Below are 26,507 nucleotides of genomic sequence, written 5' to 3' on the forward strand. Positions count from 1 at the left end.
AGACATCCTGTTTTGGGTATCCGTCATTTTATTACTCGTGTAACATACTGGCTGAAAGTATTTTTTGTGATTATATTTATCTAAAAATACTGCTTCGAGAAACACAGAGTATCTCTTCGACAAACTCAGCATTGAAATTAAAAATGATTTCTTTTCTTAGCCTTCACATTTGATCGATCTATAAATTTCTAATAAGTTCAATAATGGACGTGACACTTTGGAGTAATCTTTTAAAAATTTCCGAAAGTATTGTTTAGTAAGATTTAAGAAACATTGGCTAGCTTTCTTACTCTTGGGTTTGAAAAACAACTATTGGCTTTCATGACCGATCGTTGCTCACTATATGCCCCAAAAATTTGATACTCTTTCGCGGAAATCTACTTCATTCTCCTCACAGTTGACATTCAATTCGTTTCTTGCAGCTACTTTCCGGGTTCCCTGCAGTTTTTGCCATGCGTATTCAATGTTGGCACCAGGCACAATCAGTCATCTATGTAGGTAAGTACTATTTGTCGTCTACGTTCTTAAATATAATATTTCGTCGACGAACCTCGAGAAATATATTATATTATCCCACAAGTTAAAAGGTGTTCGTGAAAGTTTAAATCGTCCTTCAGGAGTTACAAAGAACACGTATCTTTGATTGTTTTCTGATACGTATAGAAGAATTTACTTTTCAGATTTAATTCTGAGAATACTGCTTTCGCTGACGTATCGATACTGTCTTCAATCAAGGGCATAGAGGATCGATCTCCTTCCATCTTTGCATTCAGTCGACGATAGTCTATGCAGACTCTGTAGGAGCCGTACCTTTTCGGTACTATCGCCACAGATCTTCTGTATTCACTGGTGCTTGGTTTTATTATTCTTTCATCTACCCAGTCATCTATCTATTGCCTTAACACCTCTTTTCTTCTTAGGTGCTGCTCGTCGTGGCTGTGAATGCACTGGTTCTTTATCTTTTAAAATTACTTTCGTCGTAATAGAAGTCGCCTTCCATTTCGACTTATATTCTTTTATTAATTAACTAATGACTTACAATTCATTAACCAACGACTTATAAATTTTATTAATTCCCTTTTAACATCTTTCTTCTTCTTAGGTGCCATTCGTCGTGGCTGTGAATGCACTGGTTCCTTATCTTTTAAAATTATTTTCGTCGTAATAAAAGTATTCATTTTCCATTTCGACTTATATTCTTTTATTAATTAACTAATGACTTATAATTAATTAATCAACGACTTATAAATTTTATTAATTCCCTTTTAACATCTTTCTTCTTATTAGATGCCACTCGTCGTGGCTGTGAATGCACTGGTTACCTTATCTTTTAAAATTATTTTCGTCGTAATAAAAATATTCATTTTCCATTTCGACTTGTATTCTTTTATTAATTCCGTTACTTTAAGATTTAATTATATCTATTTCATCCACTTCGACGCAATTTATTTTCATCATCTTAAAATCACTTTCATCCTCTTAAGTAGTATCTTTATTAACATACGTGCACTTACATTAATTATTTCCGATTCGTTGTCTTTCGTAATCTCCTTAGAGTCTGCGTGTACCTGTTATTTTATTATTTGTTCTTAGATATACGCGCATCTAAATACTTTAATAATTCTCTGAACTAATTATTTTATTTCACTTTCAGTGTTTAATAACGCATAACATTTTAATAGTTTAAATTCAAGTGTAAATTCGTTACTTGAATTGTGTACACAGCTAGCTTTAGCCACGCTTGCGCTAACTTTGTTTGCTTTGTCACAATTAAATCTAATGTACGCGTATCTGTTGCAATTAAACACCTGATGCTTTTATCTTTATCGGGGCACGTGTGTTCGTCATACTTTAGCGAATCATATCCATAACATCGTGATCTTTTAAATTGCAGCGAACTCGGAACGTTTCCATTCGCAAAGGTTTCTCTTTTGTTGCGACTTCCTTGACCAGACCTTCTTTTCTTATCTTATCATACGTCTCGAAATTCCTCTCCAACTCCGATAGTGTTCAAGATTCGTATAAAACAGCTTTGTCGCGTCTTTCTCCTAGTAAACCATCAGCTGTATATTGAATAATGGCGACAAACCTTTGACTGGCTATTTCCTACATGCTGTAAATATATTTCCGACCGCTTTCGGAAAAAGCTGACCGCTTTAGTTGTTGTCGGTGACTGCAGAGTTTTGAATGGATGGTTCCAGGATTTACATGTTCCTTAAATTCTTTTATCGATGGCCATTCTGAACTTTTCCACGACGATATGCTGCTTTCAATTGTGGTCTATTTCCGAGACCCTTGTAGCATTCGTTTTCTGTACTATATGAACTTTTGTAGCTCGTTCCAACAGATTACTAGTGCCTCTAAAATCACTTATCTGAATCTGTAATTTGTCATTGCCTGTAAAGTATATTAAATTGTCTTCTAGATCTCTTCTCGAAAATAAGGCAGTTTATTGTGCGAGTTATTACCCTTTTTATTATGTCCTTCTATTTCACTATCTTATAGATTTATAGCTTTTAACATTTGTTTCAATTCTACAATTTTCATTGACGTAATCTTTTAGCATTATTAGTAGTCACGAATTTATAAAACGAATCGCACTTATATTGTATATATTATAGTATTTCCATTGACATACAGAACATTTTACGAGAAAAAAACAAAAGTTTACCATTTTGGCAACATTGTTTTCGTTCAGCACTTATATCGTATACTATGGCATTTCCATTGACATATAGAATATTTTACGAGAAAAAAGAAAAGTTTTCAATTTTGGCAACATTGTTTTCGTTCAGCACTTATATCGTATACTATAGCATTTCCATTGACATATAGAATATTTTACGAGAAAAAAGAAAAGTTTTCAATTTTGGCAACATTGTTTTCGTTCAGCACTTATATCGTATACTATAGCATTTCCATTGACATATAGAATATTTTACGAGAAAAAAAACAAAAGTTTTCAATTTTGGTAACATTGTTCTCGTTCAGCACTTATATCGTATACTATGGCATTTCCATTGACATATAGAATATTTTACGAGAAAAAAGAAAAGTTTTCAATTTTGACACTTGCATTGTTTTCGTTCAGCACTTATATCGTATACTATGGCATTTCCATTGACATATAGAACATTTTACGAGAAAAAAAAACAAAAGATTTCAATTTTGACACTTATATTGTTTTTTACAAAGCCTTTGCAATTTTATTGTACGCATTCTATTGTATATTGTAACTCCTTATCTTCGTCGTCACGCGTTCGCTTCCCGCGCTTGCGCCAAATGGACCCCAAAGGGCACTATACTCAGAGCTGTCTACTCACCGTCCCCACATTTATAATTAATCATAATATTACCACGAAAACATTTAAAAATTTGGTTGTCGATGAACAAGGAAATTTCCACAAGAATTTCTACAAAAACACGTGCTACAACACAGGCTCAATTTTACACATCGTTAATTTGAAAGCACGCATTTCATATAATCGCAGACCTGAGCCATTTGTTAATAAAGTAAAATTTACTACGAAAAATAATACATTCACTTTTATTTATACTACTTCCACTCCAATCTGCTAAACTAAGAGATCCCCTTCCCGTTTTCAACGTGACAGCTCAGTGGCACAGTCCGCCCAGAATTAAAGCGAAACAAATATTTAGAAATGTTGCAATCGCGAGCGAGCATCGCAAACGTTCGTTCAATTTAAGATGGCTCGAAATACTTGTTTACCGTAACTTTGTCTTTCGAGATACTATCGTATCTTCCATTCGAAGGGCGAACAGAGCGCCTTAACTACGGATCGAGTCGCTTCCTCCTTGATCCGTAAAACAGTTACCAAAACTATTTAACTTCGTCGAAATAACACTGCCGGATTTCGCCAAGTTTAGTCGAAGACTCTCGGTTCTCGTCTCTGGTGCGAAAGGGGAACGTCTATTCGAATCCCGAAGCAGGGTTTAACCGACCGACGGAGCCAGGCGACGTAAAGTGACAACAATGGCAGAAAACGCGGAAGTAGAAGGACAAAGGAGAATTGGAAAGACGGGCTGATAACAATGGCGGAGAAGTAGGAAAATGAGGCGAACACGAGGCGTAGATACCGCGAGATTCGATCTTTCTCATTCAGATTTCCTGCCCGGAATCCTTCTTCCGTCTGCTCATCAGGGTAACCCATAATTACTATGCTTGCCGACCGTCAATAGGGTTGAAAAGATGTACCATCGTCGTGACTATACCCCTGAACCTTTCAGAAGGAATTCTACAGTCGTGTCTGTAATTTGGAATTCCGAGATGACGTTCACGGAAAGTCCATAAAGTGATAAGGAATAAGTTTATAATATTTTCTTATAAAGATCATCGGGTTAATTTCATCTTGAATCTCTTTACTACTTTTTAGACATATCATTCCATCGATACGTAATCGTTTTATTATGAATTGTTTTTATAAGTGTTGTATCGTTTAATTTTGTATCATTATTTAGACAAATGTATATGAGATGTTATTGCTGTTTCATTGTTATTTACTATTCTTCGAACGATTGCTAATACTTTGACTGCCATTTGTGGACCATACGAAACTCAGGAATCAGACTTGTTTTATTAACTTAATCTTTTAATTTTTTATACCGATGTGTGCAACATGTTTACTATTATATATACAATTACAGCTACTAACTCATTTTTAACTGTAATTATAATCTCTACATAATTTGTACGCAAATTACATTCTACAGTGACAAAAACAGTAACATGGATGAAAATTGTGTGCATTATTCGTTGAAAATTACATATTCCTAAAAGAAATTTAGGTTATTGTATTGTTTAGGATTAGAAATTAAATGTTCAAGAATATCGAACGAAACGAGTATGTTTATACAAATACTAGGATCACGAGACTTTTGTCGACAGCCATATCAGTTAATATATTACTGCTGAATGTGTATAAATCACCAGCGTTTAAGTGATCGAAATTTATTATTTTACAATTTCTTGAGCTGCTTTTTTTCATTAGTAAAACCACGAGACGAACGGGGATCCACTTTTATAGAATGGACCAGCATATTCGTGCACCATTTTACAAGCAATCAAAGTTCGAGTATTCCGGTCGGAGGCCGGAAACTCGTACCGGAAATTGGGACGGTATGCTTCAACGTAATCGTGCACAATCAAGGGCACCACTCAAGACATATGTACTGTAAGAAGTCCTCCCTGCTAAAAAGGGATCCGTGAAGTGTAGTGCTTCGTAGAAGCGCGGAAACGCGCCAGGACGTTGCTTGAATTCCTAATGAGCTTCCGGCTCGGATCGAACGCGTACAAAGTCCGAAAAAATACGCCAATTTCTCGATAAAACTCCCGGTAGTTTCCGTGACTCTGCTGCTCTCAATTCGCGTAGCTTTCCGCGACTGGTCGAGTAACCGGAAATTTTGCGTCGTTCAAAACCGGCAGTGATTCTAATATCTTCGTCGTTTTATGTGTGTACGTATTTTTATTTTCCCGAGTGTTTTTAACTACCCAAATATTACGTTTCCGGGTCTCTGGATGTTCCAATAATATTCTAATTATAAATTCGATTACCTATAAAAATTACATTTTTCCATAGAAATTAGTTTTATATTTAGAGAAATTTGAGTTTCATCGTATACGTTACGTTAATCAATTTATGTATGTATACGTTTGGTTGAAGAGGATCTAACAGCAAGATCGAAACGTTGATTTTGAATAAAATTATAAAAACTACTCGGGAGAATCTAAATATATGATAAACTTTATACATCACGTTGCGTATGATATATAATGGTACCACATTAACAATATTCTAGTACTTTGATTACTACTTAGTAGTTTACAGTTATACAATTATTTTGTGATATAATGTTAAGTTAAACGTGATGTGAAACTGTCATAGTTTAGTGAATAACATGTATCTTGTTCGATCAAACTTTAACAATTTCATGTGTTAGTAATAGCAAAAAACCAAACTTTTGTTAATAATTGTACCTTACGATTAGTATTTTACAGCGCTTTTATGCTTTACAGCACACAACCATATTGTAAACTTTTATTTTCGTACAAATTTATTTCTTTTAAAATTCTAAAAAAGTTACAGTCATTGAAATAAATATCATCAAAATTCCCTGAATTATATATTTCTGGACGTACTATAAATTTTGTACTTTTCGAACGAGAATAGATGTTTGATTTGTATGAAGAATCTTAATTTATGTTGCATTTTTTAATCAATTTTACATAAAGCTTTATCATGTTTTTGAAGTGACAACAAATTTATAACGGATTTTCATAACGATAAACTGAAAAATATGATAATCGACCCGTCAATGTTTGTATTAGATTTCAAGCTTATCATTTTTGTTGTACCATTAATTTTAATTTACTCGAGTTTCAAGAACAGTTTAATTCATCATTTGTACGAGAAAAATTCGTTCTTGTAAAATTAAGAACGCACAATATTCAACAAGATAATAATTTGTTTAAATTATTGGATCGGTAATTTTTAGATTTTTCTTCGTCTAACAAAGAAATATAATAGAAATTAATTTTACTACACTTTTGATTACTTTTGTATGAAACCAATCTAAGGAACGTCTTCAAACGCTTTCAAACGTATTATATATCGACAGCAAACAATTGTATCAAATTTCAATACCATCGATATATTAACGTTTGAAATGGACACTTGTATCGAACCATTCTAAGAGTTATGAAATATCCACAGCCATTAAATGTATCACATTTAATAATCTTCTTTAATTGCATTGACGATTCATCAGAAATGAAAAAAGCAATAATAAGATTTGTTAAGTCTGAATATAATTAGACTGTGTTTGATAAAACTAGTTTTTAGTAATATTTCAAGGTTAGAACTCGATGAATTTTTCATAATCGTTCAAATTTAAAGGAAAGAAACAAAAATATATCGAATACAAATGACAGTAATGATTACGCTAAAGTAACGATTCACACCCAAAAATAATCTGCTGTTTTGAATGTTAATTACTTCGGTACATTTATATTGTATCTCGTCTTTAATTTTATAGCAATTAATACAAAAGATCATTTTTTCTACTATTTTAACATCAAGTCGACTTCGTATTTTTATCAGTAAGGACATCAACTTTAATCGAGACAAAGAATTACATTATAAATAATAAATAATAATAATATTCAAAAGATTATTCGATTAACGATTTATTTAAAATTGTTTGGACGATCTGCAACTCTAATAGTAAGTTAGCCATATCGTTTTCTTGTTGAGGTCATACCTCGATAATGACAGCTAATCTCGCTACCTGTTTGATACCTCAACATAGGGCTTGATAATTGATGCGTACGTATATTGGCCAGTAGGCTATTGGATTGATCCTATCCTTCGCACTAAGACTTCACAGATATTTGGACATCAACTTCGATATATATTTAATAAATCGCAGAAAATATTCTCAAAAATATTTTATCTACAGTTCTGTGAAGTTCTATCGATATCTTCTAACGAGTTGCCCATTATCAGTGTCTTTTCGAAAAGCCTAAATGTTCCTGGAGTATGATTTGGCTCTTAATTTAAATACAAGTTGAGTACTAATATTAACTTTACAGTTCAGCAATGAATATCATAGTGTGATCGATCGATTCTGAATATCGTAGGTGTTGTTTCCCAGACGATGTAGTTATAGGAGAGAGAACTATTTTCTTCTCTGAGTTTATTGTTATGAGATTTTAGAATCAGGTTGTGACAGCTAATTTAAAAAATAACTCATTGATCGAGTCAAAAGTATTTAGCATTATATCCGTTGAAAATTTCATTTTTACGACTTGTCGGTAATAGAGAAATTTCCTTGTGACCATGGTAGACACGTAGGATTTTTTTACGTCGCGGATCGTATGGCTGAGCGTGAATGTTGAGTGTCTCTTTGGAGCAAAGTGAGCGCCATCGGGTGAATGTTTCGATTAGGGTATCGATTACAAGTGAAGTGCGCGTGGAAATGACTTCTGGACAAGAATGCGGGTGGAGATTTTAGCTACACGAGATCGAACGAATTGTCAAACAGATTCGTAAAAGGAGGATCGTATGAAAAATTAAGTAGAGGGGTGTAATATATAGGGTGTCTCAAGTAGAAAATGTCACTTGTACATCTTCTTCATTTTTAATGACACAAAAAGTGTTTATGGCGCACTTTAAATGGTTTTGAAGGAAAAAATACATTCAAGTGTATAATTTTTGCGTCGACGAGTTTTTTTCAAGATTATCGATACTTTCGATCGGGAGAACGTGTATGTTTTCCTATTCTATCTTCTAGCAAATAAAAAAATACATTTGCGTGTACCTGAATCATGACCATGACTGATTTTAAATACCAAAAATGCGATGAAATTTTAAGATAATCTTATGACTGTACATTAACTAACGGTATATAACATAAACTTACTGTTTAAACTATTTTTACACTTGACATCTTTGCCTACAATATTCACAGACAATTATCAAAATAGATAACTAACGATACTCGTAAATTAATTTACCCTTTCTCCATCTAGCTCTAAAGACACATATCTGATACAAATACTAATGCGTTTACTGCTGGTAAACGGTCTTAATTCTACCGTTAACATAAAACATCACGTGACACGTTATAATATTTGAAACAACTTAAAGTCCAACCGTACGCGTATACTGTCTTGTCCCCAAGGAACACGCGAATCTCCGAAGAATAAAACAATCGTGCAGCAGAAGCTTTACGTCTTTGAGTAGTTCGATTGCTCGCATAGTTCTTCCGGTTGAGCTTTCGGAATCCCCAAGGTCTTCGTGCACTGAAAATTGCACGAGACGGGGGCAATTTTTAATAAGTCCCTCCTCTGCCCGAGCGACTGCTGCTCTGACATACATAGTCTGACAAACGACCCGCAGTTATGTTTTAATTGCGCTGTTCCGACCATTTCCAACTCTATATACCTTGTTCTTCGCCGACGCGCGAACACCCACACGTTCCCGTATCACGGACACAATCGCAACGCGCGCCCCGTCACGAGGTACACGAATACATTCCGTTCATTCTGCAAAGGGATTTGATTATGCAACGTTTCGCGTTTTGTTCTCCGCGGAGCGGAAAGCTTTCAGGCCACTTTCCGCGCCTCGTTTTTCGGAGATTTATTCATACATACGCGAGTAGAAGTATTCTTAATAAATCACGACTCCGCTGAAACGGATAGATTTATCGCCCACGCTGGTTTTAGTCTCGTCCGTTTAAGAGAGAATCGATTTCATTCTTTTTTTTTTTTTTTTCTTTTTTTTGTCCCCAACGTACTTTCTTCCGAGGACATTATCTCATTGTGACGGTGATTACGCTCGCGTCGCAATACGGAAATACTTGACGGTTGATGGGTTTCTCGAACGACCAGTCGGGATTATTTGTGCTATCCTGTTTTTGATATTTTGATCACCGGAATCTTGTTTAGTCTAAGTGAATCACGAGAGAACGAAAGAAGGGACTAATTACGCAGTGGTGCGACCGGTAATTGTGGGGCCCGCGTGACACAATTTATGGTGGAGTCCTTTCAGAGGGAAGTTTATCTCCTTCGCGCTAAATTTTATATAATATTGGAACAAAGTGGTGTTAAAGAGAAATGTATAATTAAATTAACTAATCATTTTCAGTTATTATAGAGAAATACTCTAAAATGAAACCCTTGAAGCAGTATTTATAAATTGAAACATACTTTCGTATTAAATATTTCTGACAATGTAATCGCGGCATTTGGACATTTTGGCTGTTTATTACAAAATTTACATTTACGGAATAATCGATATTGTTAAAAGAATAATACAAATTTAATCAATATTGTTTTCTTTTCGTTTGTTAGAAAGTTGGGGGCTTTTGTAATTAAAAGGATTGAAAGTACAAAAGTGATCAAGATAAAGAAAACACTGCAATATTTATATTTTGGAAACAGAATCGAATAAAGAGTTCATCAATTTTTTCACATAATGTGAACTGGAAACTGGAAAAAATTTCTAGATTTTCTAAGTAGCCGCTTAAGATGTCGAAACGAACAATCAATGCAAACAATTGAGTTTATTTCGTGTGGAAATTAATGTGTGTATATAATTTCCACGAGTACAAATTCTCAGAAAACTTATAGATTTTAAGAGTACACGAAAAATTGCAGAAACTTCTCTTCCACGGATATTTAAATTAAAAAATCTCTAATTAATAATAATCAGTATCCATCGAAGTGGTTTAGAGTCCCAATTCAAGATTTCTTATTTATCATAAAACAAGTACATATTTTATGCATTAGTTTTCGAGCTTGGAAATTTGGATTTTTCTGTGTTACAATCGTCATTTTGTATACTTTATTATTTTCATTTCCATTTCGTAGATTTAAACCATTATACGTAGTATCTTCGATGATGTATTAGCTCGTTTGGAAAGTCATTTGGTTTTTCTTTGGTGAAAATGAAACACGATTTTTTAAGAGTGTACAAACATTTCATTAAATTATATATTCTCCATTTTGGAAAACGAAATGACTTTCCGAACAACCCGATGGAACCTGTTCTTTGCCTCTTTTCGCTGTAACGTGTAAATCGAAGAAAGTTGGAAACTAACCTTTTTCATAGCAAATGCAGTTCTCGACTAATCGGAATTTCTAAGGAGTGTCTTATTTCTGAATCGGGTTCGAGAGGAATTCGTTTTACATTTGATATACCCGAGGCTACGGCGATGATGAAACTTCGCTGGAATGGAATTTGATATTATAATCTGCATCGACCATTGGTCCATAGTGCCGGTATAGGGTAGTAGTAAATGCGCACTAGCGCAATATTTGGAATAATCTGTTATTATTAACATGGTTGGGAAATTTGACGAATTATGGATGCCTTGGATATTTCATTCTAGTATTCGGTCCAGTACTTTCATTCACACTATTGTCGTTCAATATTAAATTTAATTGCAAGGAATCATACAATGTTTGGTAAAAGATATTTGCAACGTATTGCTTGAAAGTTCATACGTGGTATTGTTCTTTAACAGTAAGCCTCTGTCTGAAAATTTACTCGACATTTGCAAATAGAAAGTTAATTATTTATCAACGAAGCATATAATACTTTTGTCTAATAATTCAATTGAATGGATAAATATGTTTTCTTTTATTTTCAGCCATAGAATATCCTAGCTTTCCGTAAGAACCTGTTAGACTATATATTCGTAATTTATAAAAATTGTTACCATATCGTGACGAAATTATAAAATACGTATTATTGCGCTAATTAACTTTTTCTCCAAAATATTAACGTATGATTATTTTAACGCTGCGAAAGAATTTGTAATTTCATCTATTCAACGATAACGGACCATTATATTTTCACAACTCTTTCATTTTCATTTCAATATTTCAAACACAGAATTATTACGATTGAAGTTATTGCACAAAATGAGATAAACGTAATTGTATTTCGAAAATTAAATAACCACGAAGTAAGACAATACATTATTTAAAATAATATTCAATTTTATTCGGATCGTTATGTTTTACCAACACGTTGACTACTCTCAAAAGTATAACATTAGTCAAACCACAGAATTATTTACAATGTTATTTTCCGAATTGAGATTGAGAAAAAAATTAACTATAAAACCGCACGATATGTTGTTTCAAATAATATTACAAAAGTGTCCACGTTTGATAACATCTGGAACATGTTCCTCGCGTATGTAAAATTGCGAACTGTGTTAACGAGTCGCGTCGTGGTACCAGCAACAATAATCGACGAGTTGCGGGTAAATTTCGTTGGAAACGGAGTCTGGGAAACAGTGGCGGTGAGATTTCATTGAAACGCAGACTCTCGATGGAGATCGAATAAAAATCACACCGTCGCTTCCGGGGCAACCCGGTGTCCGAGTTCGTCCCCGAAGGGGAATGATGCCCAGCCAGCGGAGACGGAGTATTTTCACGGTGTTTTCCCTACCGGGCGGTGTTCAGAAAATTATATACCGATGCAGGCTCATGGGACACGCGGCATGCAGTACACGTTCGTATTTGTACGTATACGCGCGGCCGAGTGCATAGCGGCGATTGTACATCGGGAACAACGTCGACGGGAGCTCGAATCCCTGCCAACATCGATTTCGGGCTGTCGTTTCGCGAACCGTCAAATGGAAACGGAATTTCGGCCATTTCTACTCAAAAACCAATTTCTCAAATCGAACCGCATTGGATTCCGCCGTAAGGAACAGTGTTTGCAGCATGGCTTTCCCAGTTTATTCGTTGCGAGTACATCGAGACGTACGTTACATTTGTATTCCAGAATACACGATTCTTGACTTAATAGCGCGAAGCGTCTGTATTTGTTGAGACTTACGATTAGTCGAGTACATCGTAGATTTCTTTTTACTTGGTTATTAAGTAAATTGTTGATTTTGTTGACTGAGACTTGGTCAAGTATATCGTAAATTTTGTTCACGGAGATATGGTAAAGTACATCGTAGATTTTGTTCACTGAGACTTGGTCAAGTACATCGTGGACTTTGTTCACTGAGACTTGGTCAAGTACATTGTGGACTTTGTGTACTGAAACTTGGTCAAGTACATCGTAGATTTTGTTGACTGAGACTTGATCAAGTACATCGTGGACTTTGTGTACTGAAACTTAGTCAAGTACATCGTGGACTTTGTCTACTGAGACTTGGTCAAGTACATCGTGGACTTTGTCTACTGAGACTTGATCAAGTACATCGTGGACTGTGTTCATTGAAACTTGGTCAAGCACATCGTGGACTTTGTTCACTGAGACTTGATTAAGTACATCGTGGACTTCGTTCACTGAGACTTGATCAAGTACATCGTGGACTTTGTTCACTGAGACTTGATCAAGTACATCGTAGATTTTATTCACTGAAACTTGGTCAAGTACATCGTGGACTTTGTTCACTGAGACTTGGTCAAGTACATCATGGACTTTGTGTACTGAGACTTGGTCAAGTACATCGTGGACTGTGTTCATTGAAACTTGGTCAAGTACATCGTGGACTTTGTTCACTGAGACTTGACCAAATACATAATGGACTTTGTCTAGTGAGACTTGGTCAAATACATCGTGGACTGTGTTCACTGAGACTTGGTCAAGTACATCGTGGACTTTGTTCACTGAGACTTGGTCAAGTACATTGTGGACTTTGTGTACTGAAACTTGGTCAAGTACATCGTAGATTTTGTTGACTGAGACTTGATCAAGTACATCGTGGACTTTGTGTACTGAAACTTAGTCAAGTACATCGTGGACTTTGTCTACTGAGACTTGGTCAAGTACATCGTGGACTTTGTCTACTGAGACTTGATCAAGTACATCGTGGACTGTGTTCATTGAAACTTGGTCAAGCACATCGTGGACTTTGTTCACTGAGACTTGATTAAGTACATCGTGGACTTCGTTCACTGAGACTTGATCAAGTACATCGTGGACTTTGTTCACTGAGACTTGGTCAAGTACATCGTAGATTTTATTCACTGAAACTTGGTCAAGTACATCGTGGACTTTGTTCACTGAGACTTGGTCAAGTACATCATGGACTTTGTGTACTGAGACTTGGTCAAGTACAGGATCTTTTTATCGAGACACGGAGATTATCCTCGCAGAAATACAACGAGACGCATGTTTAATTTGCATCTCCGAATACACGATTATTGATTTAATAGCGCAAGACGTCGATCTTGATGTCGTTTTCGTTTTACGCATCATGAAATTTGTTTACTGAAACTTGGTCAAGTACAGGATCCTTTTATCGAAATACAAAGATTGTCTGGATTGACTAGACATTTTTTTTAGCTATTAGAAAATTTTCTTTCCGAGGTTTTTTTTTGGAAAGGTTTCAATAGATTTCAATATTGTAGAGAAGCTAAACCTAACCCAGATATGTCAAACTACGAAAGCATATTTTACCGCGAAAAGTAATAAATATGTATGTTATGCGTTTTGTGGTATTCCTTATAGTATATGAATTCCTTCCAGGAGTATTTTTTAATTCTCTTAGATGTGAAAATTGGGAGGAAACATTTTTACAATGTTATAAGCAAATGTAGAAACAACATAAAAGAGATAACAATGAACTCTCTATTGCAAATTATTCCCAAACGTAAATTAGATCCTTGGGACCATTTTTTTGAATTCCGAGTTCACAAGATAATTTTCACACAGGGTAATTTTCATATCATATAGACTATCAAAGGTGTCGTTTTTAGATGAAAAATTAAGTCTATATAGCAAGTAATCGTTCATCATGGCATCGCTACTAATAATTTTAATTACTGGCTCATTTTAAGATAGTATACATTCCAGGATTGACCTTTTATATTTTATAATGGAAAATTCACTATTACCTATTTCATATTGCGTTAAGTACATAGTTGCTTATAATTTTGTAACAAACTATTCATGTAACACTTTTCCCCTTATTACTACTTGTAGAACATACTTCCACAGTTCGATGAGAAAAATCAAAATCAAAATTTTAAATCCAGATTTAATTTGAAATGGAAAGTCTTTCTACTGTCGGTTATCGAAAATGATTTATTAGTGTATCGATAAATGTTTAACCATATGTTAATCGAAGAAGAAGACAATTAATACGATTTCCATTCCTTCTGGAAGCCTACAGTAACTCCGAAAACAATTAATGATAAACAATATAGTTGGTAGATTTAACAAAGTCTGATAAAAATACTCTCGAAAAGAAAATTTTCTTAGCATCACATTGCAGTATTCTATTTTGCTCTATTAAAATATTTAGTCGCATTGTCACAATTAAAGAATAAAATTCACTGTAAAGTATTCATGAGAAGTTTAATAAAATGCTGATTCTAAATACAACACTTTTGGGATATTTGTTAAACGTTCGAATAAGGCACATATATTTTTCAACTCTTTCGATCTATCTTATAAGTGTAATATTTATAATTCGAACTTTCGTCGGATTAACGACAGGGCATAGAAATATAAAGAACTAATCTATAAGTTTACAAATATGGCCTTACTTACACAATAACATCAAGAGTCTATTCTTATTTCCAGTTTCATTCAATATCTAATAATAATCATATAACTTTTTACTAGTTTCGAAAAATTCTCAACTAATTGAGAACTAATTCTCGATCGAACTAAGTTGAAATTGACTAGTAAATTCTCTACAATAAGAACAAGTATTTCCCTGACTTTCGGTAAGAGAGCTCACGTACTCGAGACTCGAAAGACCTTGTATCTCCTTAAAACCACTTCCAATAACTGCACCGAACCTATTTCTAAGTGGTCGTCGATTGCCAGAGAAATCGCAGTAAGACCCTCGCGTTTAGAACGCAATAAACGAGGAAACGTCTAGGAGTTCCAGTACGTCTTCGATCATAAATCCATCACAATTACGAACAGTCCGAAAATGGGTTATTCGAAACGAAAGGCATTTTATCTCCAGAAGCTGGACCGAGCATCGAGAATCATACTTCTCAACGTTGGCATTAAAGAATGATGGGGCTCGACTGCTGGAATAAGTGAGCACCAATCGCCCGCGACTTTTGAAATACACGGCGAAAGGTAAAATCTGGCCACGGGTGTATCAAAGGAGTCTTTTAGGATCGACGTCAATATTTCTAACAGGACAGTTCCTGTTACAGCTCGTTTCACACCGAAGACGTCGTTTCGTTTTTCGATTATACGTCCCATCGGAAACTGCGATCTGAAAAGCTTTCTAAATGTGTCAATAATCCTAGTTCCTCTTTCGGCGATCAAAACGCTTCAAAACAGACACGTCTGGCAACTGTACTCGGTTACGAGAGAAATAAATAGAGTGCGCTCGAACCACGAGCTCGAAACAAGTTTCCCTGTGGCGAAACGAAGACTCGGTTGCAGACAGTGACTTTGTGCAATCAACTCTTGACCTGACCTTCGAAGATCAACATCTACCTTCGAGTTTCCAAAACTTGCACGTGCAACGGGCGTCACTTTTCAAGGACTCGGTTAGAAAGAGAGCCACGTGCTGGCCGTGATGCCTCTCCGTTCGAAAAGTTCAAAAGTTCCTGACGCGTTAACCAGCGTGGTGATTGGGTAATTTACGGGAGATAAAGTGTGGATAAAGCGGCTAGACGAAAATTGTCCTATTAGTGACTTTCATCAGCGAGGTCTAAGGAAGAATTTTGGTTATTTCGATCACACTGGAGTATTTAACGAAAGTTGGCGTTTCTTCTTGCAAACTCGGTCTTAACGATGAGGGTAAATATTATTCTGATACTTTTAGGATTATTAGTCCTATTTTCTAATTGACTGATAAATTAGCACAGTATACGGAATGTTCGATAAGATTTATATAACTGAAAGTGGAATACTAAAACATTGTTGTAAGCTGATATTAAAAAGTATTATTAGATTTTTATTTCATATACATGTGCATATAGGTACAGATGCAAAGTATATTTGTTGTTTTTTATTTTCCGGAAAATTTTGGTTTCAAAATGTTTTTACGAATCGATAGTTTTTAATCATCTTTTTTGAATATGTTTCGTCACGATATTCCTTCCACTGTAACTTTATATATTCTGGCGAAAATATTGCACGAGATTTTGGAAATTATGCAAAGGAGGATATATAGGCACACTATTTTTATAATTATAAAATGGTAAATCATCTATGTTAGAAAAAATACTATTCAATTTTTGAAAATGCTACCTTATGTTCTTTTTTTTTTTGAAATTATAAAACTATAAGACTCCATTGAGAAAGCATAAGCAAATTATATTTTGCATCTGTATGGCTGCACAAGTGTATGATAATGTAGTACAAAATTGAAGCTTATAATACTATTTTATTTAATATTACAACTTGCTTTCGTATCTATTACTTTCAGAGATAGAATCTTATTCCAATTCCTTATTCCAATGATTTTACGTAGAAAGTATACGAGTTGCGACTTTAAAAGTATACACTCTTTAAAGATATAAAACTTACCCTTATCGCGTTTAATATCTTTAACAAAAGATTGAAACTGTATCACTGTACATCGACGAGATTTAAAACCTCTTCTCAAAATACACATTTAAAATATCTGTAGCAGGTATCGTTGAAAACGGACTAAGTATCGAACAAACAAATTTAATTTTCAACAAAGACGTATAAAAAGGAATAACTCTTAACACGTTGACTGACATGGGTGTCACCTATGACTGCCGCAATCGAAGTCATTAAAATAGTAGCAACAAATAAATCTTAATATTAATAAATCTTAATAATCTAAAATATTACGACAAAAGTATAAAATAAAAAGTGCGCAATTGAACAATTATATATTTTCACATTGAACTATATTTTGGTATACTGGACTATATAATAAATGTGTATACATAACAGATATAATAGATGTGTTTTGATCAAATATAGCAAACAAGAATACAATTAAGCACGTTTCCATTTTTTATTACAATTCGTTTCCGTAAATTGTAAAAACAATTCATTTTATAATCACTTGAAAAATATTCGCTTTCAATTGTCATTTTTTCAAGTTACTCGCAATATCATTATCTGTTCATAATAATTTATTACGTATACAGTGAAACAAAATCCATTGGGCAGTCAACGTGTTAACAGTAACGTCCAATGTTAATATGCATAGAAAGTGTATCGTAACATGTGGGACCAACTTCAGCGTTGTATCGGAGACACAGAGAGCGATAACAAAAGGTTTCAAAAATCACCAGAGTACAAAAACAGCTATAACTTGAAAACAAAGTTAATCCTCAGCAAGACATTGTAGTTTAACACCTGACCCAGACACACTGGATCTCTTGGAGCAAGTCTATCACTTCGGATGACCCAGTGCCGCAAGAACTATACAATTTCGTACAAGTTCCTCGAAATTCTGCAAACTTAATTTCATCCGGGCTAAGCCTTCGGTTTTGAGAAATATTTCAGGTTACGTGCCCTTAATGTCTGCATAAAATTCAACAACGAAAAATCAAATGTCGTCGTGGGTTTAAATAGGTCGCAGCTTTGTTTGAACTTTTCCCATTGCTTTCGTATCCCCGATACAATGTCCTCGTACGTAACGATACATCGTCTGTTTCACGTTTGCCCAAGGTGCACTTCGGTTGCATTCGAAGGAAACATTCTTCTCGGTGTATCCCTTGGAAACAGTTCGTACCCTCGTGATGTGTCATCGCGAATAATTAATCGGCTGTCCACGACATACTAGCCGGGCAGACTTGCGTCCCAGAAGACGTATTCGAGCCAATCGTTCCAACCTCATGAAGGTTACAACGTTCGTGGCGAAATTCACCACGTCGGTATGCATAATGCACGTCGTGGCGTGCTGTGCGGAGATTTTCCAAGGTTGTAATCCGCGAGATGCATCCTATCCAAAATTGAAATCACGTGACGTCCCCAACAGGGACGCAGCCACGATCGTTCGCGTAGTGAACGTAAGACAACCGTGGATACCCAGGGAACCAGACAGACTCCCATAGATATTGCTACTTTAGGAGGGAACGTAAGACGCTATCGGTGCACGCCGTGACAGGAATAAAAACGTGGTTCCTTGAGTTTTCGCGTATAGAGGCGTTTCCTTATTTCTGAGACACAGCAACGACCGAATGTATCATAGGTAGCGGTACGATCGCGAAACATTCCAGACTGCGGATAAATCGTTTCATCGATGAGAAAATATCCACGAGTTCTTCTGGAAGGGGGCAGAAATTGGCAAAATTCTGCAGTAGTCGTTCGACCTTTGATCGGTGACGCGGAGTTCTGAATCGAGTTTGATCTGTCATCTTTAGCCTCTGCCATCTTTATTTGTGCAGATTTCTGCACAATTTCAATTTTGAGCGGATAATAAATCGAGTATTCACGAATCACATCTATTTTACAAATATTATTCTTTGCAACCTTTTACGACCAACAGAGACAACGAGATTGCTGACTTCGACCAATCTTTTCATCGATTTTGCAACAAAAGTAAAGGGATACGTACGATGATTAATTGCACCGAATGGGTGTTTCAATTTTTCCGAATGAGAGATTTTTTAACTCCTAGTTAAAAGTCCGGATATTTACCTGAATAAAATTTCGAAATTATCCTCCAGTAACAATGAAAATTACAATTTTCATGTTTGTTATTGCATCTTCTCGAGTACATTACCAATAGATTGGTGAAAATTTCTCCATGAGAATCAGTCCAAACTCGACCCCATTCCGGCCATTTTTAATTATACGTTATTTGAATTGTTTTTGAACAATTTCAAAGTACGTGTAATTAAAAATATTTCAAACGAGGTTGTAATTGGATTCGTTTTCACCGAGGAAACATTGTTAATTCATTGGTGCTGCTCTTACGAAGGTACGATAGAAAATTTGAAAATTTATAATTTGTGTTAGTGGTATCACACCAATATGCGTACAACTTTTCGACCGCCGACACTGGTAGTGCAAAACTCATGGTCGATTTTTGAAATACAATTATATACAAGACTAGTTAAAAGTTTCCGAGAGGACGTGATTTTGAAATTTTTATTCAGGACATTCTGTACTAGGTCAAGATCTGTGTCATCGAGTCTTCTTTAAGGACGCACCTTTCATTATTACGACTCTCATTGATTAAAATTTTTTTTAAACTATTTAGTAAGCGCGTAAATGCAAGTTTTTATCGAGTTTTTACTCAAGAGGAAGATAGGCAGACGAAGCTAACTGTGCTTCTGTCGTAGAATAACTTTTACTCGTTGTCTTTTGTACCTGCATAAACTTATGATGCTTAATTGTTCTATTAAAATAAAAACTTCATTAAAAACTTGCAACATTCTATTGTAGTTCAGTAATAAAGTTGTTAATTTTTACTTAAGAAATGATGAAGTGTAGGTATGCAATGTGTTATACACTTGGCTTGGCAAAAATTTCTGTTTCGGATTCTTAATTGTTAGAATTAATTAAATTAAAATTGGAATATCGTATTCAGTTTACCAAATGTTTAGCGTGCAACATATTCGTAAATATCACACGATGGTAAAAATGCTGAAGCACGTCTACTTTTGTTGTAATCTTATAAAAAAATTGATCAAAATTGGCAACCCTACTGTTGAGACTTTTTCAAATAGTAGGTACTCTATTAAATTTTTTCTTATTTGATGTTCACATATGATTATACTTTCGAATAATTACAATTATTCGGATAATAAAAGTAGTTTGATTTAGAGTTCTCAATTTACAATTTAGCACTTGAAAAAGCAGTATTGTGTAAGTTATTCTTGAAACCAAAAATGTACTCGAGTTGCAAAGAGTTACGTAATAGTAATAATCTACTAATTCGTCAATTTCTTTTTGTATATTTCAGTATATATCAACACATATATATTAAATATAAATTAAATCTAAAATTCGTGGTACACATGGAATCGTGGAGATTCTATGGTTCAAAATGAAATAAAAGAATAATAAAATTGCATGGAGACTTCATTTCCTCAAAAGTGCATCATCTTACTAAGTGCATAATCTTGATGTTACGGATTCCACTACAGACGTTTAAAATATCTTTCACACATCTTAAAATCGTATTAATAGATAAGTATTGATAGTAAACAGTGTCTAACATTACATCTGATACAAAAACAAATAACGTAGCCGTCTGTGAAGAAACCCGTAACTGGTTATGTTAAGTTGACGCATCTTAGAATGATACATATTCGAATGCATTTATCTCGAAAACGAAGCGTCTAGTAGAATTTTGTTATTCTTTATTCTCGTATTATTTCGAGCCATGAAATCTCCCTGGCCCCATTTATACCACGAATTTTTGCCCAACGGTTCACATGTATACATCGTTGGACTAAATTTATATCCATGTTGCACATGCTGACAGAATATAAATCATCACAGAATACGCATGCCACCAACCAAGGATTGAACGAAATTTTACAAACTTCTTCCTATTTCCTGTTTTTTCTTTTTATTGGTAACACAACGAGTTTTAAACGAGAACAGTATAGATACAACATCACATATACTTGCAAATGAGATACCAGCATCGAATTATGCGTTCAATCTCATACGTGGGAAACATTAAATCCTGTACCGTGAAAATAAAGCAAAAATACAGAATACGAAGAAATTCGCGATATTCCCATTCTTTTTTTGTACCATATCTTTTCATTTTCCATGTTGTCTTTCGTAGGGCAGATAACTTGTATTTACGTAACAAAATTCGTATCCACGTAAATTATAATCTGAAATATTTTTACTTGATATTGATCAAGATGCTCTCGATTATTATGCAACCTTATATTTCCCCTTCAATGACTATTCCAGATCAAAGAAATTTACGGATTCGACAACGCACAGTTTGGAACTGTACAGATCGAAGAATCATCGTGAACTATTTCGCAGAAAATACTTTCATGGCAAATCCTGGATACCCAGAGTTCTATCCATAACCATCGAATGGCCTCTGCCAGAATTTTGATTCACCCACGGATATAAAAACGATTACGAGACGTTCGAGCGGGTAAGAAACTGAATCGCAGATGGAAGAAATTCAACGTTGATTCCACTCGAACGATGATCGATGAAACGAGGTAGATGTTGCGGCAACAAAGCGCAACACGTCAGAAACCATTCTGATCGACACCGACCGAGTAAAGAAGACCCAGTAGCGTCGTCCTTTCCGCTGTCGAGATTAATTCCCAGCCAGAAATCGTATCGATCTACTCTCTGGTTTATCGTCCAACGACTTCAGATTCGCAAACAATCTTCTAGTCGGGTCCTCCCGCGAGAACCGTGGAAAAGTATCTCGACAGTTCGAACGATCGATCGAAAGGAAAGATGTCGTCCGGCGTGGGTGTTATGGCAATGTTGTCCGGCCGTTCGTGATCGAGGTTGAGTCCTTTCGTCGTTCAAACGAAACAAATGCAGGACAGTCAGCGTTAGCGGCCGACAGGTGCAAAGTATCGGAAACGTAATACGACCAAGTTAAACAGTCGCAAGACTCCATGTGTGTGTACATACAACACATACACAAAGAGAAACAGAGTGAAAGAGAGATGAATAGATAGACACGTGTGTGTATAACAATCGAAAGAACCAACGAAAAGAAGAGAGAACAAGAGAGAGAATGAAAAAAAAAAAGAACTAACGGAAGAGACGTGTGTCTGGCTGGTGTGATATGCAGGCAAGGCATGCTACGAGTTACGTTACCTAAGGTGAGCTTCTCCCCGGAATCCGGCGGCAGCGTGAAACCCAGGAGGGCCATACTCGATATCAGGACGCAGGGCACGATCAGGTTGAAAAAATAGTACAAAGTCCTCCTTCGAATTTGTATGGTGAAGGTGACGTCGACGTACGGCTCTGGACAACACTGGTAGTTTATCGTGTTCTTCTTACCCGGCATCCCTGCAACGAAAACCCGGCAAGCGTTATACGCATCGTCGATACCAACTAAACCGATACAGCGATCCCCGGTTTCAAGGCGAAATTCTTTCGTCGGATTCAAGACGCAGAGTCGTCCTCTTCGAATGTTTGTGTTTCATCGAAGCGAGTTACGTGTTTAACACACGTAGTAACAACGTGTAGTTATGCGTTTAACACACATCGACTCGAGTAGCCACCTTACGTGTATTTACGTAACAGGCTGGTCGAACTTCAAACCGACGCTACGCATACATTAATGTGGTAGCTACTAATGATAAAATTAGAAACTTTCATATATCTCAATGGATTAACGAGGTTTTCATGGCGAAATTGAACTCGAGTTCAATTTTATCTGGATTAGTTTCAAGCAGACGGAATGAGGCCATGTTTGGACTTATTTCTTATCGGGAGAACTTTACTTATTCATCGATAATAATCACGCTGAAATAGTGCGGCAGTGAAAGTTTATATCGTATTAGAGATCGACACGTATGTAGCATTCCTTTGAAGTTTCGACCACTTAGTTGAGCCTCGTTCAATCTCGGTGTCGTATTTCATTTACTGTCCTATTTAACCAGTTCCGAGAAGAAATTCTTGACCGACTCCGAATTCAAGGCAGCTTGCGGATTTGATTTTCTACCTTGAAACCAAGGATTACTGTAATTACCTGGACGACTAACTCGTGGGAGAAATTGATGGACAGTTTGTCCTAGTTTTCATCGACGGCTTGTCAGGTGTAAGTGGGCTGCGTATATCGCGCAAGCGTGTAATTTGGTGCGATTTGGTGGAACTTCTCTGTTCGGGAAATATGGATGCTTTGAAGACAACACTGTGAGCTGTTAACGCTTATTCTAGGTAAATTCGAATCGGTATGCAATGAGTTGGAATTAATTCGTAGCGTAACAGAAATAATTGACCGATTGCGATGAGAAATTCATGTAGAAAAATATTCGATATATAATTAATTTCTTTAATATTTCTACACAACACGCGATTGTTTTTATCTTCATTTTGTTTGAACCGTCACAGTGTTAAATTAAAAACTACAAGTATTTCAATTATGGTAATTGTTTCATTTTTATACACGAATTGTACTACACGAACGAATCTGTTCTTTACACCGTGGCATTTGTACTATAAAATATCACATTGTAAAATAGAAATGGATGGGTACAATATTTCCGATTTTCATTTTTTAGAAACGACGATGTTAAATAAAAAATAAAAAAATAACTACAATAAAATATTCATATTTTTCAACTTATCATCTGATCTGAAAATATATTTATAATTTTCATCGTTAGAAAGAAATTATTTACCTATTCTATAAAATCACATAACACTTAACTGACGAATGTTGTTATGTTTGATGATTGTTAAAAGAGTTCAAACAGTAACGTGAATAGTATGTGATACACAAAAATATGCGTTTCATGAAATATTGAAAATTTCACTAAAATTTTATTAAATGCACCGTAGCAACCATACCTTCGACATGCTACATATATATTAATTAAACCAAATCCAATGTACGAGAACCTGCAGATTTTTCATGAACATAGAAGAAGGTACAAGAGGATATTGTCTAACTCAATGAAATTCAATATTTGTCTGACTAACGACTCCATACATGTAAAATTACATCAATAGTTCGCAATTATAATTTTTAATAAATAAAACGGAGTATTATATGCAATAATAAATCTTTCTTTCAGACCGAACTCAATTATTAGTTGAAGCGAATGTTCAGTTGAAGTGGAATGTAAACAGTATATAAAATTGTGTCAGTAAATTGTAAATACAGTATAGAAAATACAACATCGATGACTTCTATTGGATGTTTCACTGTTTTGTCGAATAAAGTAGTGTCTAAATATGAAGTATAAAATATTTCGTAAAATACTCATCTTTCGTTATAGTTACCTGAATACTTTGATGAGTAGAATGACGAGAAGTATCCATTTATGTAGAAAATTCTGTTAAATTTAAACAAATTATAATTTCAATTTATAAATGCATTGCCGTATCTTTGAACAAACATGTCCACACGAAGATACATATGATTTAATAATGGAACAGTTTCCTCCATTGAATTTCCTCATCTTCATACAAAAAAAAGCGTTGTAGTCCAGTCTTATTCCTATAAACATTCTATTCGTGTATTAATGTAAAATTTCCTCTGCATATGTTATTGCTTTACTTTTGTTCAAAGTTAGAAAATCTTTTACTATTTATGCTAGCAAGCAGGAAGTCAAATGTCTTTAAAAAGAAACTATTTGTCTACAATTTTAAACTGTAACCTGCAACAGACCAAGGCAGTCAAGCACTGATGTCATGTGTAGTAATAATTATCTATTCTCTGACAATGAATAGGATAAATTAAATATTTCTGACCTGCCAGTACAGTCTCGCAACAATTATTAAGTCATAATATGTTTTATATAAAGTTACATAGACAACAAACCAATTGGATTTTTAAATAAATTCTCCAAAAATTGTAAAGCTCAAATTTGGTTGCTGTGAACGTAACTCATTCGGATCTACCATCTGCCAATTTAATTTTAGGTGACTATTGAACAACGCCTGTAGAGTTGGTCTTTATTATAACGTGTATTGGTACTTTAAAACTGATCTGGAATCATTCGATGATTGAATCTTTGATGATTGAATAATGAACGTACCTCGAATACTCTCAATCAACCTAATCCTCGCAACGATCGAAAATCGACTATGTTTGAACATAGTCTTCTCTAGAACTGAGCTACTGAATTTTCCGTGACGATCGTATCGCGTATTCGGTGACGAATATTTTAGATGTCTTTTGGACGTAATTAACTCAATTTCCTGGAGATGGAAGACCGATGGTTTCTCCAAAACGGAATGTGTTGAACGGTTTGTTAATTAGAATAGTCAGTTCCTGGAATCTATCGTGGTGCTGTCGGAGCTACACGAGGCAAGACGTGTAGGTACTTTCGATACTAGTAGGTTCAAAATTGTTGGTCAGTCAATGTTAAATATAGTAATATTGGTAAATATGTTTACGAAAAAAATATTAATAAATACAATATTAAAATTACAAAAAGTGTCCAAAAAGAAAACATTAAAGTGTACAAAAAATGTCCCTACATTGCATGTACTGATCTTTTGCTGGTCTGCATTATGTTTCGCTTTTTCGTACAGTGCATGAATATCTATTATACATAAAGAAACTACACAAGATCTAACAGAAACAGATTCTTTTCAATTTAGTCCAACACTGATAATTGTATCTACACTTTCGCTTCATGTTGTTATGTAAAGACGACAGTTGTCAGGATTATCACAGTGTGTATCTTCCGACCACCTGGACTGGCATCTGGAGCAGATCCCTTGCTATTACAACCAGACACCGATTCCAAGCAGATTATCGTAGGACCACTGCTAAGGCACGTAAGCCAGTACTTCTAAGATAACACAAAGGAGGATAGTCGGCAGGTGTATTACATTGTACGTATGAGGTTAATATCCTTCGATTATTTGGATCAATATCTGTAATTCCGGTCGTTGCAACTAGATGCCTAACTTTAGCTAGTCACTGTACCCTTTTCTTTAATCCTTTAACCCGTATCGTTACAGTGTCTGCATTCTAATTTTAGTCCAGTGGGTACTTTCTTCAGTGTCTGCATTCTAATTTTATTCCAGTGAGTACTTTCTTCAGTGTCCAAGCATTAATTTTATTCTACCGAGTTCTATGTTCAGAATCTTAACACAACTATCGGTACACAATTTAATCGATCATATCTTAACAATTTGAAAATAGAACATTGGTTGGCCCATTGATAAGCCAAAAGTAATTTATGCAATTATCCAATGCGATTATATAATTTCATTTGAACTCTCTGCAATAAATTTCGAAAACAATTACATATCGCAAAATCTTAAAGAAACAAAGTAGTCTTTATAATATACGAAATGAAGTAATTTTTATTTGGCGAAAGTGTGATACTTCGTTTCTTCCCATAAGTGTTACTCGAGTTCTTGAGTTTGCATCACAAACAATGTGGAGGCTTAACGATTGATACTAATGGTAGG

The 26,507-nt window shown here is 35.1% G+C and overlaps 1 protein-coding gene across 2 annotated transcripts in view; it reads right to left on the reverse strand.

Moving 5' to 3' along the window:
• Nucleotides 1-26,507, reverse strand: part of Nachralpha6 (nicotinic acetylcholine receptor alpha6) — a 587,525-nt gene that overhangs the window by 173,233 nt on the left and 387,785 nt on the right. For both annotated transcript variants that reach the window (XM_076321147.1, XM_076321146.1), the window contains exon 8: nucleotides 22,224-22,418. In XM_076321147.1, coding sequence (XP_076177262.1) covers nucleotides 22,224-22,418 — 195 coding nt within the window. The remainder of the gene's footprint in view (nucleotides 1-22,223; nucleotides 22,419-26,507) is intronic.

Source organism: Ptiloglossa arizonensis, chromosome 9 (assembly GCF_051014685.1).
Source record: "Ptiloglossa arizonensis isolate GNS036 chromosome 9, iyPtiAriz1_principal, whole genome shotgun sequence".
In the NCBI taxonomy this organism is placed as follows: Eukaryota; Metazoa; Arthropoda; class Insecta; order Hymenoptera; family Colletidae; genus Ptiloglossa; species Ptiloglossa arizonensis.